This window comes from Anguilla anguilla, chromosome 8 (genome assembly GCF_013347855.1).
Source record: "Anguilla anguilla isolate fAngAng1 chromosome 8, fAngAng1.pri, whole genome shotgun sequence".
Taxonomy (NCBI): Eukaryota; Metazoa; Chordata; class Actinopteri; order Anguilliformes; family Anguillidae; genus Anguilla; species Anguilla anguilla.
The window spans coordinates 46,037,710-46,052,951 of NC_049208.1; the positions used below are offsets into that span (position 1 = coordinate 46,037,710).

Below are 15,242 nucleotides of genomic sequence, written 5' to 3' on the forward strand. Positions count from 1 at the left end.
GCCCTCTGGTACGCTACGCTACCTTCACCCCGAGCACCGCACTCGACACACGCCCTCCGGTACGCTACGCTACCTTCCCCCGAGTGCCGCACTCGACACGCTCCCTCCGGTACGCTACGCTACCTTCCCCCCGAGCGCCGCACTCGACGCGCTCCCTCCGGTACGCTACGCTACCTTCACCCCGAGCACCGCACTCGACGCGCTCCCTCCGGTACGCTACGCTACCTTCACCCCGAGCGCCGCACTCGACACGCTCGCTCCGGTACGCTACGCTACCTTCCCCCCGAGCGCCGCACTCGACGCGCTCCCTCCGGTACGCTACGCTACCTTCACCCCGAGCACCGCACTCGACGCGCTCCCTCCGGTACGCTACGCTACCTTCACCCCGAGTGCCGCACTCGACGCACTCCCTCCGGTACGCTACGCTACCTTCACCCCGAGCGCCGCACTCGACACGCTCCCGTCGGTACGCTACGCTACCTTCCCCCCCGAGTGCCGCACTCGACACGCTCCCGTCGGTACGCTACGCTACCTTCCCCCCGAGCGCCGCACTCGACACACTCCCTACGGTACGCTACGCTACCTTCCCCCCGAGCGCCGCACTCGACGCGCTCCCTCCGGTACGCTACGCTACCTTCCCCCGAGCGCCGCACTCGACGCGCTCCCTCCGGTACGCTACGCTACCTTCCCCCCGAGCGCCGCACTCGACACGCTCCCTCCGGTACGCTACGCTACCTTCCCCCCGAGCGCCGCACTCGACGCGCTCCCTCCGGTACGCTACGCTACCTTCCCCCGAGCGCCGCACTCGACGCGCTCCCTCCGGTACGCTACGCTACCTTCACCCCGAGTGCCGCACTCGACACACGCCCTCCGGTACGCTACGCTACCTTCACCCCGAGCACCGCACTCGACACACGCCCTCCGGTACGCTACGCTACCTTCCCCCGAGCGCCGCACTCGACACGCTCCCTCCGGTACGCTACGCTACCTTCCCCCCGAGCGCCGCACTCGACGCGCTCCCTCCGGTACGCTACGCTACCTTCACCCCGAGCACCGCACTCGACGCGCTCCCTCCGGTACGCTACGCTACCTTCACCCCGAGTGCCGCACTCGACACGCTCGCTCCGGTACGCTACGCTACCTTCCCCCCGAGCGCCGCACTCGACGCGCTCCCTCCGGTACGCTACGCTACCTTCACCCCGAGCACCGCACTCGACGCGCTCCCTCCGGTACGCTACGCTACCTTCACCCCGAGTGCCGCACTCGACGCACTCCCTCCGGTACGCTAAGCTACCTTCACCCCGAGCGCCGCACTCGACACGCTCCCGTCGGTACGCTACGCTACCTTCACCCCGAGTGCCGCACTCGACACGCTCCCGTCGGTACGCTACGCTACCTTCACCCCGAGTGCCGCACTCGACGCACTCCCTCCGGTACGCTAAGCTACCTTCACCCCGAGCGCCGCACTCGACACGCTCCCGTCGGTACGCTACGCTACCTTCACCCCGAGTGCCGCACTCGACACGCTCCCGTCGGTACGCTACGCTACCTTCCCCCCGAGCGCCGCACTCGACGCGCTCCCTCCGGTACGCTACGCTACCTTCCCCCGAGCGCCGCACTCGACGCGCTCCCTCCGGTACGCTACGCTACCTTCCCCCCGAGCGCCGCACTCGACGCTAGCCACCCGCGCGCTCTTTTACAGCCAATCGGCTACTTATAATGGGCCGAATGGCCTTTTACTCGCATTCACTATTTCTAGCGCTTCCTTATTAGTGACAGCTGTGCTGCTGGGCGGTTCAGTCGGTAAACGTACTGAGCACATGCATGCAGGCATGCACATACACACACACACTCATACTTACACACACACAAGCACACACACACATACTTACACACACACACAAGCACACACACATAGACTCATACTCATTCATTCTTGCACACCAGCACTAAGCTTCTCATACTCACATATACTCGCATACTTACACACCATGAACACACACACACACACACACACACACACAGACCCACACACACTTACACTCCAGCACTGAGCACTAATCTTCTCATACTTATACACACACTCACACCTACACACACACTCATTCATACTTTCATACCTACACACAGACTCATTCTCATTCATACTTACAGACCAACTTCTCATACTTATATACACACACACACATATACACACACGCACACACACAAACACACAAATCTGGAAGCAGGATAGATGTGGAGTCCTGCCAGTTTGCGGTACCCAATCAGGCTAATTGGGGGACGGGTGTGGGGCGGATGGGGACGGGTGTGGGGCGGATGGGGACGGGTGTGGGGGGCTGATGGGGACGGGTGTGGGGCGGATGGGGACGGGTGTGGGGCGGGTGGGGACGGGTGTGGGGCGGGTGTGGGACGGGTGTGGGGCGGGTGTGGGGCTGATGGGGACGGGTGTGGGGCGGATGGGGACGGGTGTGGGGCGGATGGGGACGGGTGTGGGGCGGATGGGGACGGGTGTGGGGCGGATGGGGACGGGTGTGGGGCGGATGGGGACCTAACGGGTGATGAGGCGGCTCTTTGCTGTTCTTAGTCATCAGGCTGATTCCTGGCAGCCGAGCCAATCAGCCGGCAGGTGCCGCAGCCGAGCCAATCAGCCGGCAGGTGCCGCGTTCAGGGCGGGGGACGCCACCGGACCGATGCCGTTCGGAGAAAACGAAAAGGTCCCTTTGCACGGCAGTGAGACGGGTGGACCCGAGGACAGACTAATCACCATACAGTGACGTATCCTTAACCCCCACAGAGAAGCACTGGCAACATTTTTAGCGCTAAATTACATTCATGTGGAGTGAAACTCACACGGACCACATTTCTTCCGTACGATCCATTTATTTTCTTTTTTTTTTGTTGTTGCTGAAGCACATCATGTTAAGTGCTTTTGCTGTTGGGTACAAACAGCAGGGTTCACACCTGTGATTCAAACCCAAAACCACAGAGTTACAAACCCAGTTCCCCAGCCTCTACACTACACTGCCAAATCAGACACCCTAGTAGTAGTAGTAGTAGTAGCAGCAGCAGTAGTAGCATTAGTAATACTTTATTGCTCCCATATTGGAAAAATTGAGTCATACACTCACATGTATTCGGGCAACAAACAGTACATGCAAACATATATTACAGATACACAAATACCGCACAGAACTTGTGTAGATTCTTACAGGGAATCCCCTCCTAACATGGATCCACCACTGTACACTTCCCTCAATACGCTTCATAACATGTTGGTTATATTTATTTGAGTGTCCAGGTTACAGGTGTTATGAGAAATCAGAAGACATAGTTAAATGGGGGTAATTGCACATGGTGGCCATCTGAGGTGGCTCCCCATTGTAAATTGTACCAGACAGAAGAAGCAGAGGCTAACCCAGCTAGTGCTGCATTTCCTATTTATGTTTCAAATACAATGAACACCACCTGACCTACAGTATAGCATACGGAAACAAGCTGACATTAAGCGCAAACCAAACTGAGATATCTTCTCCAGTTAACCCGAATCCACGAGAAACTACACTATTTACGCTATTTACCTCGGCCATAAGAGCTACCTGCAAACATAAGCTGTCCTTAATCTTAGTTTATTTTAGTTTAGTTTATTTGACTAAATTAAAACACATGTATGTGGGACGGAGTGTGGCACAGTGGGTAAGGAACTGCGCTCGTAACCGAAAGGTCGCAGGTTCGAATCCCGGGTAAGGACACTGCCGTTGTACCCTTGAGCAAGGTACTTAACCTGCGTTGCTTCAGTATATATCCAGCTGTATAAATGGATACAAAAATGTAAAGTGCTATGTAAAAAAGTTGTGTAAGTCGCTCTGGATAAGAGCGTCTGCTAAAAATGCCTATAATGTATGAAAAGACTTGCATGTGAAGAAATTGTCAAGGAAAAACTCGAAAAAGTCCTGGACTTATTTCCATCGTGGTCCTTGAATCAGTGCAACAACAACAACAAAAATCTAAACAACTTATTGGAGAACAAAAACACAAATTAAAAAAGAGAGAGAGAGGTGTGAGATTCATTAACAAGAAAAATGCAATATGCTCCCCTCAGATTAATTAATTAATTAATTTATTTTATTATTTATTTAATTTTTGCGTGCTGCGGTCGGAGATGGCGTAGGCCACGTTGCGGATCCACCCGACAGCTGTTTCTAGCGCACGGGGACGGCGGTGCACAGGTGCGAGAGACGTACCAGATGCTGGCTTCAGGCATGTTTTTTGAAGGCTGGGGGGAGGGGGGGTGGGGGTGGTCGGGGGGTCAACTCCCATTTCGGTTCACCCGACTCGGGAAGTTAATTGAAACTTCAGTTTGTGACCTGAAAAATGCCCCTGATCCTCCATGGCAGGGGTGATTCTCCAAGCTTATGTGACTGGAGTTCAATTAATTTTTATTCATGATCTGTTTAGCATTTATCTACCGCGGGTTCGAGCCCCTGATGAGAAGGCTGTCTCCTTCTCGAGGCGGACGTGGCCCAGAAAGCAGAAAACACAAAAGACCGAAACGAGAAAGACTGAACCAAAAAATAAATAATAAAGAGAAAAGAAGCCACCTCAGTCCTGGCAGGAATTGGGACTGAAAATGAAATGGTGAATATTTATAGTAACTCAGCAGGCGACTGAGCCACTATAAATGGGTCTTTCTTTTTGGGTTGGGGGTTACCTGAGTACATGGGAGGGGCTGTGATATCTATGTCCCATTTCCAGTTCTCTGTCCTCTTTGCCCAAACCACACTCACCCCCGACTCTGACCCAGATTACGCTCCTCATCTTAACAGTGCCACGTTGAATTAAAGGAAATGCCCTCACATGGGCGAAGCCCGTCTGTCAGGTGGGGATCAGGGAGGGGGGTTTAGGGTGTTCCCCGGGGGTGGGGGGCCTAATCTGGAGCCAGACTGAGACCCCTGTCTCCTCCAGGAGTCTGTAAGTCTTGCTCTGCTTCAGATTTAGCCTCCTGCTACACACACTCACACACACACATATGCACACACACACGCACACACATTTACACACACACATATGCACACACTCACACACACACACACATACACACACGAACATGATGCATGTCCTGTATAAGGAACCATGTAATGTGAGGTTTAGTGAGGGGGTGGGTAGCGAACTGCACCACTTCAATACCCTTCCTCCTCGTCCTCCTCACTTGAAGTGAAAAGAGGAGATAAGACCAAAACCTGTTGCCCCGCCTCCTCCTGACCTCCTCTGAGCTGCCACTGGCTGTGCTGCCTTAGGTGGGAGGAGCCGCGGCTCAGGCCCCGGGGAGCGCCGCTTGGCGATAAAAACCCCGGCGACAGGAAGCAGGCGCCGGCGGCTCCTCCGCGCGAGGAGGTGCGCTTCCTTTGATGTGAACGGCGTGAAGAAAAAAAAAGGGAAAAAAAAGGAAAACAACGCTCTCCGGGATTGGTGTCAGACGAGGACGTTCCAGGCTCCCTCCCTCCCTCCCTCCCTCCCTCCCTCCCTCCCTCCCTCCCTCCCTCCCTCCCTCCCTCCCTCCCTCCCTCCCTCTCTCCCTCCCTCCCTCTCTCCCTCCCTCTCTCCCTCTCTCCCTCCCTCCCTCCCTCCCTCTCTCCCTCCCTCCCTCTCCCTCCCTCCCTCTCTCCCTCTCTCCCTCCCTCCCTCCCTCCCTCTCTCCCTCCCTTTTTTACATTACATTACATTATAGGTATTTAGCAGACGCTCTTATCCAGAGCGACTTACACAACTTTTTACATAGCATTTTTTACATTGTATCCATTTATACAGCTGGATATATACTGAAGCAATTTCGGTTAAGTACCTTGCTCAAGGGTACAACGGCAGTGTCCTACCCGGGAATCGAACCTCCGACCTTTCGGTTACAAGCCCAGTTCCTTACCCACCGTGTCACACTCCGTCCAATGCCCAGGGCCAGAGAACACTGGAACATTCCAATGCCCAGGGCCAGAGAACACTGGAGCATTCCAGTGCTCTGGGCCTGAGAACACAAGAGCATGAAAGGACAGAACGTTCCTGCATCCGCCCAGACACTCTGACGCCCGTTTGTCGACAGGCCTCTGCAGAGTTTCGGCGGCTCAAGCGGGGCACCGAGCGGCGTTTGGCGAGCCGGGCCCGATTGGTCACGCGGCGGCGGAGTTCGCCGACTCCGTGCCCGTTTTAACAGGTGTGCGAGCGCTCGCTCTCTCTCTCTCACGGGCGAGCGGGAAGGACACACACCGCCATCCGCTGGCCCTGCACTCCTTCCTGAGGATACGGCCGATGACGGCAAACGAGGAAACAAACCAACAACCTTACGGGCTTTTAAAAAAAGTCCTATCCGTGGGTACGGCGCGAAGCGTTTGGGCTTTGTTTTGACTCACTGTTGAGAGAGCCCTCAGTCTCGCACTCCTGGGTAATGACCATCTCGGGTCATAAAACACACTGTGGTGGGGGTGGCAGGGGCAGGGGCGGGGGGGGGGGGGGTTCTTGTAGTAGCAGATGTGCGGCTGACATCATAAGCGGGCAGAGGCGAAACATTTACGACACAAAGGCTGATGGGTAATGGAGCGGGGGGGGGGGGGGGGGTTAGGCGGTCACGCGGGTGAAGAATCCGCGACTCGCGCTTCTGCGGACGCTTCGTCACGCGCACGCAGCTAATCGATGGCGAAACCGCGGAAACCGAGCCTTTTCGGAGCGGCTGCCGCCAGTTTCCCGCCATCAGTGATCCGTGGCGGCGGGCGGGAGCTTTAGCGGCGCTCTCGGCGCTAAAGCTGGTCGACGGCGTCTCTCGGTAACTGGGAGGGTTGGGCAGACGTGGTTTCTCTTCTACTCCATGGAAGGACTGGGCTGGGGACGCGGCTGAACAGTGGCAGGGGTGTAGGACGAAATTCTGGATCCTGTGCATATGCGGTCCCTGTGGGGCCCCACTTCCCAAAGAAAACTTTTTAGGTTGGACCTTGTGAGGCCCCCACCCACCCGGCCCGCCCCCCCCCCCCGGGGCCCTACATCAGTTCCACTGTTCCCGCCACTGTGTGGGGGGAATAGCGGTACTCACTCCTGAATAGCGGTATTCACTCCTGTCCTTGGAAGGCAGTGTTAATTTAAGTAAATCTTTAAAAATTGGCCAATAATTCAGACCCGAGAGTTCAGATGAGGTGGACTGAGTGTGTAATCAACTGCTTTAATGGATCAATTAAGTGCTGAATAATGAACAACGCGATTGTGACCTTCGACCTCCAGGAAGCTAGGCAGAGCCAAACTGTGGAGGGGATCCTAATTAGCCTCACCTGTCTCCAACACACTTCCAGCATCAACGCTCCTGAGCATGCACTAAAGGACCCGACTCACCAAGGTTTGACCAGCTATATTACACCCTCCTACACCTCCCTATACCCCCCTACACCTCCCTAAACTGCCCTACACCACCCTATACCCCCCTACACCTCCCTATACCCCCTACACCTGCCTATACCCCCTTACACCTTCCTAAACACCCCTACACCTACCTAAACCCCCCTACACCTGCCTATACCCCCCTACACCTTCCTAAACACCCCTACACCTTCCTAAACCAGCCTACACCACCCTATACCCCCTTACACCTTCCTAAACACCCCTACACCTTCCTAAACCCCCCTACACCTCCCTATACCCCCTTACACCTTCCTATACCCCCCTACACCTCCATATACCCCCCTACACCTCCCTAAACTCCCCTACACCGCCATATACCCCCCCTACACCTGCCTATACCCCCTACACCTCCATATACCCCCCTACTCCCCCCTACACCTCCATATACCCCCCTACACCTCCCTAAACCCCCCCACCCCTCCCTATACCCCCCTACACCTCCCTGAAACCCCCTACACCGCCCTATACCCCCCTACACTGCCCTATACCCCCCTACACCTCCCTATACCCCCCACACCTGCCTATACCCCCCTACACCTCCCTATACCCCCCACACCTGCCTATACCCCCCTACTCCCCCCTACACCTCCCTATACCCCCCTACTCCCCCCTACACCTGCCTATACCACCTACACCTTCCTACTCTCCCCTACTCCCCCCTACACCTCCCTAAACCCCCCTACACATCCCTATACCCCCCTACACCTGCCTATACCCCCCTACTCCCCCCTACACCTCCCTACTCCCCCCTACACCTCCCTACTCCCCCCCTACACCTGCCTAAACCCCCTACACCTCCCTACTCCCCCCTACACCTCCCTAAACCCCCCTACACCTCCCTATACCCCCCTACACCTGCCTACTCCCCCCTACACCTGCCTATACCCCCCTACTCCCCCCTACACCTGCCTATACCCCCTACACCTCCCTAAACCCCCCTACACCTCCCTATACCTCCCTGCACCTGCCTATACCCCCCTACTCCCCCCTACACCTGCCTATATACCCCCTACACCTCCCTATACCCCCCTACACCTGCCTATACCCCCCTACACCTCTCTATACCCCCCTACACCCCCCTACACCTGCCTATACCCCCCTACTCCCCCATACACCTCCCCACTCCCCCCTACTCCCTCCTACACCTCCCTATACCCCCCTACTCCCCCCTACACCCCCCTATACCCCCTACACCTCCCTATACCCCCCTACACCTGCCTATACCCCCTACACCTGCCTATACCCCCCTACTCCCCCCTACACCTGCCTATACCCCCTACACCTCACTATACCCCCCTACAACTCCCTATACCTCCCTACTCCTCCCAACATCTTCCTATACATCCCTACCCCGTCATTACACCTCCCTACTCCTTTCTACACCTCCCTACACCTCCTCAAACCCCCCTACACCTCCTTACTCCATCCTACACCTCCCTATTCCTTTCTACACCTCCCTACTCCACCCTATACCCCCTACACATCCCTATACCTCCCTATTCCTCATTAGACCTGACTACTCCTTTCTATACCTCCCTATACCTCCCTACTGCACCCTACACTTCCATATACTCCCCCTACTCCTCCCTACACCTCCCTGCACCTCCCTACTCCTCATTACATCCCCCAAAACCTCCCTACTCCACCCTACAGATTCCCTGCACCCCAATTATTCACCCAACACACCTCTTCCTCCTCCTCCAATTTCCACCTTCTGGACAGACTACCCAATTAGACCCGGCTTCTGATAGAAGGATCAATGGGTCAGCTTTTTAATTAATTCATTATTTATTTATTGTTGTTTTATGTATCAACATGTGTCTTCATTTATTATATATGCAGGTGCGTTTGCTGAGAATAATTTGTCTGCGTTTGCGTGTAATTTTTAATGACACAGTCCTATTAATGAGACTTCCTCCCCGGGGACAGACTGAGAGGAAGCCAAATTTAATTGAATTGAGACCACAGCTCTTCCCTCTCATTCCCTCGAGGCTGTTTAAGTTTATTTATTTATCTTTCTAATTGTTGTTTTTATCGTTATTAGAACAGATCTATTGCTGCCCTGTCATGTTGCATCAAGATTAGCCTAGGGCTGCTCGTCGCTACCCATAATGCATTTCCCTCCGAGCCGACACCGACTAGAAGTTTCACGGATGGCATTTGTATCCCTGATTTTGTTACAAGAAAATAATGAAAAATTTCAATAATAAAAATGTATTCCCTAGAAACTTCCAGGAAGCAGATTAATGAGCACAGAACCAGCCAGCAGGACTAGAGAGGGAGGGAGAGGAAGAGAGGGAGAGAGAGGGAGAGAGGGAGACAAAGAGACGCAGAGAGAGAGGGAGATGGAGAGAGAGGCAGACGGAGAGCAAGACAGACAGAGAGAGACAGAGAGAGGGAGACAGAGAAAGAGAGAGAGAGAGAGGCAGAGAGAGGGAGATGGAGAGACAGACAGAGACAGAAAGAGGGAGACAGAGAGAGAGAGAGAGAGAGAGGCAGAGAGAGGGAGATGGAGAGACAGACAGAGACAGAAAGAGGGAGACAGAGGGAGACAGAGAGAGAGAGGGAGGGAGAGGCAGAGCGAGCAGTTCCATCGATCGCATCCGCAGCAGACATAATGAACAGCACTCAGTCCCTGTATCGGGGGCACAGCCAAATCCCTGGCCCAGACTGGCGGGGCGTTTTGTGGCGATAACAGGAACATGGGCAGCGATGACTCAACTGCCACAGCCCAGCCGCACACAAACAACGGGCCCGGAGTGACATTACCAAACCGGCCCCTCGCTACTCTCGTCCCAAAGCGAAGGTCCCTCGCGACTACCAACCCCACTCACGAATCCTGAGGAGTCCAGTGAACCTGACCCCGCCCTCCCCCACCCTCCTTCCACCCCCCCCCACGCCCAGCCAATTTTCATCCCAGCTTCCAGCAACCTGGGCAAAGTGTTGCCAGGGCAACCACGTAGGCTAACACAAATAAAATGGCTTTCACAGCGGGTAAATTCACCACTGATGGTAGAAGGAGAGTGTGTTTGTGTCTGTGTATGTGTGTGTGTGTGCACGGGTCATCGAGAGAGTGTGTGTGTGTGTGAGTGTTATAGAAAGTGTGTGTGTCAAAGAGAGTGCACAGTGTGTGTGTATGAGTGTCAAAGAGAGTGTGTGTGTGTGTGTGTGTGTGTGTGTGCGTGCGTGGGCGTGTGTGTGTGTGCCCGTGTCACAGAGAGAGTGTGTGTGTGTGTGTGTGCCCGTGTCATAGAGAGAGTGTGTGTGTGTGTGTGTGTGTGTGTGTGTGCGTGTGTGTGTGTGCCCGTGTCATAGAGAGAGTGTGTGTGTGTGTGTGTGTGTGTGTGTGTGCCGGTGTCATAGAGAGTGTGTGTGTGTGTGTGTGTGTGTGTGCTCGTGTCATAGAGAGAGTGTGTGTGTGTGTGTGTGTGCCGGTGTCATAGAGTGTGTGTGTGTGTGTGTGTGTGTGTGTGTGTGTGTGCTCGTGTCATAGAGAGAGTGTGTGTGTGTGTGTGTCCGTGTCATAGAGAGAGTGTGTGTGTGTGTGTGTGTGTGTGCCGGTGTCATAGAGAGAGTGTGTGTGTGTGTGTGTGTCCATGTCATAGAGAGTGTGTGTGTGTGTGCCCGTGTCATAGAGAGAGTGTGTGTGTGTGTGTGTGTGTGTGTGTGTGTGTGTGTGTGTGTGCCGGTGTCATAGAGAGAGTGTGTGTGTGTGTGTGTGTGTGCCGGTGTCATAGAGAGAGTGTGTGCGTGTGTGGGTGTGTGTGTGTGTGTGCTGGTGTCATAGAGAGTGTGTGTGTGTATATGTGTGTGTGTGTGTGTGTGTGTGTGTGCCGGTGTCATAGAGAGAGTGTGTGTGTGTGTGTGTGCGCCCGTGTCATAGAGAGAGAGAGTGTGTGTGTGTGTGTGTGTGTCCGTGACATAGAGTGTGTGTGTGTGTGTGTGTGATTCTTTGTGTTAGCTGTTTTGAGTACCCCTTCTCCTCAACACATCGCCTGCATTACAGGGACTGGAGGAATAAACGGACCGAGTTGAGCCAGAACGCAGGACATCCATCAAGCTGACGTCCAGGACACCGCCGCGGAAGCCCAGAGGATGTCTGCGGTATCGATTCGAAAGCCCCGAGCCCCCCACCACACCCCCATATACACGTCGTTAGCATTCATGGGGCTCTCTGCTTGGTGTATGCCAAACACCCCCACCACCATCCAGTCCCCCCCTCAAAACACCAGCTTTCATCTTCACGTCCGCACAGTTTTCCTACCTGGTGCCTCCGGCCAATCAGATCGCAGCGTTCCGCGCGGCTGTTCCGTGTCGCGGGGGGGACGGGGGGGGGGGGGGGGCGATGAGATTGGAGGGAACGGCCCGGGGGGCATTTACATCACAAACTCCCCCAATTCGCCCTGCGGGGGGAGAGAGAAGAAGGAAAGACACCGCTGAATTAGGAATGACGGCTTGTGGTCACACGTGATGTGACTCGACACGTGAAACTAAATTAACGAATAATAACGCCAACAGTTTACCGCGCCAGACGAAAGGAGGACACGCCCGTCCTCGTCAGAGCGCGTTCTGGACCCGGGTCAGACTTAAAATTACGCCCGTTTTAACAGACGCGGTTATCCAGAGCAGCGTTCCCCAGCCTTTTTCCTTCTTCCTTCCGCGGCACGCTTTCCAAATTTACAGAATCTCACGGCACACCTCTCTCAACAGAACCAAACCGCGAGCGACGTACTGACGTTGATGTGACGCGCCAACAGCAGGCCTGAATGTTCTTTTGGGGTTTTAATTAAGCGACATGCATTTTAATGACATTTATTTTGGCTTTTGTGAATGGGATTTGTTGATTTAAGTTTTTTAAATTCATTTAAAGATTTAATTTTTTTTTAAAGGATTTTTCACAGGGCACACCTGACCTCGCCTGACGGCACACCAGAGTGCCGCGGCACACCGGTTGGGAAACGCTGATCCAGAGCGACTTACACAACTTTTTTTACACAGCGTTTACATTGCATCTATTTACACAGCTGCACATATCGACATATACTGATGCAATGCAGGTTAAGCACCTTGCTCAAGGGTACAACGGCAGTGTCCTACCTGGGAATCAAACCTGTAGGTTACAAGACCAGCTCCTTCCCCGTTGTACTACACTGCTGCCCCATTGTACTACACTGCTGCCCCACTGTACTACACTGCTGCCCCATTGTACTACACTGCTGCCCCACTGTACTACACTGCTGCCCCATTGTACTACACTGCTGCCCCACTGTACTACACTGCTGCCCCACTGTACTACACTGCTGCCCCACTGTACTACACTGCTGCCCCATTGTACTACACTGCTGCCCCGTTGTACTACACTGCTGCCCCACTGTACTACACTGCCGCCCCACTGTACTACACTGCTGCCCCGTCGTACTACACTGCCGCCCCGTTATACTAAACTGCTGCCCCACTGTACTACACTGCTGCCCCACTGTACTACACTGCCGCTCCATAGTACTACACTGCTGCCCCATTGTACTACACTGCTGCCCCATTGTACTACACTGCCGCCCCATTGTACTACACTGCTGCCCCACTGTACTACACTGCTGCCCCACTGTACTACACTGCCGCTCCATAGTACTACACTGCTGCCCCACTGTACTACACTGCTGCCCCACTGTACTACACTGCTGCCACATTGTGCTACACTGCCGCCCCACTGTACTACACTGCTGCCCCGTTGTGCTACACTGCTGCCCCATTGTACTACACTGCTGCCCCACTGTACTACACTGCTGCCCCACTGTACTACACTGCCGCTCCACTGTACTACACTGCTGCCCCACTGTACTACACTGCCGCTCCATAGTACTACACTGCTGCCCCACTGTACTACACTGCTGCCCCATTGTACTACACTGCTGCCCCATTGTACTACACTGCTGCCCCACTGTACTACACTGCTGCCCCACTGTACTACACTGCTGCCCCATTGTGCTACACTGCCGCCCCACTGTACTACACTGCCCCACTTTGTCTAAGGGGCTGTTTGAATCAGCACGCGGTCCCGGCACTCCGGTGCCGAGTCTAATCGATCCGGTCCAGACGCCGTCGTTTCCGAGGCCTAATTGGCTGTCGACAAGGGAAGCCAGCGGGGTCTGAGGCACCTGTGCGCCGGAGCCAGACCAGCCTCCCACGCTAACCGCTAACTCCGCCGCGCTCTCACGGGAGAGCGGTTAATACCGCTATTATCAGAGCCTAATAACCGCTGTAGTTAATGCATAAAGCGCCGCTAACAACCTTCTCCTGGTTGCCTAGGTTCCCGCCATTTATATCCCGTCGTTCTGCGAGCGCCGATCTCTCTTTCTAAAAAAACAAAGCCTGGAAGCATATTGTTTAAAGCCGCAAACGGTTCATTTGGACACGGCCCTCTCTCTCTTTCTCTTCTCTTCTCTTTTCCTGTTCTGCGGCTCAGTACAAAGACACAGAAAAAACAAAACAAAACGCATCTGCCGTTCGGGGCCAGAGTGAGCCGTTTAGAAGTCGGCAAAGATTTCGTCAACGCGCAACCAAGTCTCTGCTCGGGGTGCCAAGAAACATACTGCCGCCCCCGTCTACTTCCTGATGACGATTAAATACTTTTAAAAAAAATTGTTTTTCTTTTGTCATTTCCTGCGGCAGTCCCATTCCCTGACCGAGCTTTGGGTGAAGTGAAGCAGAGAGAACGGGGGCAGGGGGGCGGTCTAACAGGCCTAGGGGGCGGTCTAAAGGGTCCAGGGGGCGGTCTAAAGGGTCCAGGGGGCGATCTAAAGGGTCCAGGGGGCGGTCTAACGGGTCCAGGGGGAGGTCTAAAGGGTCCAGGGGGCGGTCTAAAGGGTCCAGGGGGCGGTCTAAAGGGTCCAGGGGGCGGTCTGATGGGTCCAGGGGGCGGTCTAACGGGTCCAGGGGGCGGTCTAAAGGATCCAGGGGGCAGGCTAAAGGGTCCAGGGGGCGGTCTAACGGGTCCAGGGGGCGGTCTAAAGGGTCCAGGGGGCGGTCTAAAGGGTCCAGGGGGCGGTCTAAAGGGTCCAGGGGGCGGTCTAAAGGGTCCAGGTGATGGGAGGACCGCCTCACTCGACACACGAGAGAAACATGCATGCCGGCGGCGAGCGCTTGTTGCCGGGGGAACCGGGAGACGAGAACACAACCAACACAAACCGGCGAAATCGGTTTCCCCCCCAACCGCGCCGCGCCGAACCAGCCGGAAGCGGACAGCGGTTCCAACCCAGCCGCCGGCAGCAGAAAGCAGACGCTTGTTTATATTATGACAGTTTCTTTGTCCCTTACCCTGACAGGTCGCTGGGAAAGGCCAGCGCCGTCCGAGCCTGCGTTTGATCAGGCTGCGTTTCCCGCCCAAAGGCACGGCCAATCAGCGGAGCTCAGCGGCTAAACGGCCAATCAGCGCTGCTCAGCGGCTAAACGGCCAATCAGCGCAGCTCAGCGGCTAAACGGCCAATCAGCGCAGCTCGGCGGCTAAACGGCTAATCGGCGCAGCTCAGCGGCTAAACGGCTAAACGGCGGTCGATTCTGCCTCACAACAACGCGGGCGATTGTGCTCGCAAGTGCCTATAGAACTGCAGCCGTGTTTACCAAGGGCTTTCATCAAAGCAGAGATTTACTGAGACACACACGCCCGCGCGCACATGCACGCGCGCACACGCACACACACACACACACACACACACACAAAGCCTCACATGGACAAGCATGGACATTGTAGTTCAAACCTGATTCATCGAAAAAGATTAAATAAATAAAAAATGAAACCTACTTGGCAGCAA

General features: G+C 55.0%; 2 protein-coding genes across 2 annotated transcripts in view; both read right to left on the minus strand.

Annotated features, from left to right (window-relative positions):
* LOC118233942 (semaphorin-6D-like) overlaps positions 1–15,242 on the minus strand; it is a 146,511-nt gene that overhangs the window by 111,002 nt on the left and 20,267 nt on the right. Inside the window, exon 2 of the mRNA XM_035430109.1 lies at positions 11,699–11,837. The gene's annotated coding sequence lies outside the window, so the exon portion shown is untranslated. The remainder of the gene's footprint in view (positions 1–11,698; positions 11,838–15,242) is intronic.
* LOC118234218 (vegetative cell wall protein gp1-like) lies at positions 2,273–14,559 on the minus strand. The gene is made up of 2 exons (XM_035430626.1): positions 14,149–14,559; positions 2,273–2,551 (listed from the first exon to the last, which is right to left on the minus strand). Exons 1-2 carry the CDS (start codon positions 14,557–14,559, stop codon positions 2,273–2,275), a joined length of 690 nt encoding a protein of 229 aa, XP_035286517.1.

What these genes read in the sequence shown, in the direction of transcription:
- LOC118234218 (XM_035430626.1), bottom strand. Translation starts at nt 14,559, where the DNA reads ATGCATGTTTCTCTCGTGTGTCGAGTGAGGCGGTCCTCCCATCACCTG. An exon ending in TAGACCGCCCCCCTGCCCCC is followed by an intron (nt 2,552 to 14,148) that starts GTTCTCTCTGCT and finishes ATCACCCGTTAG; the next exon opens with GTCCCCATCCGCCCCACACC.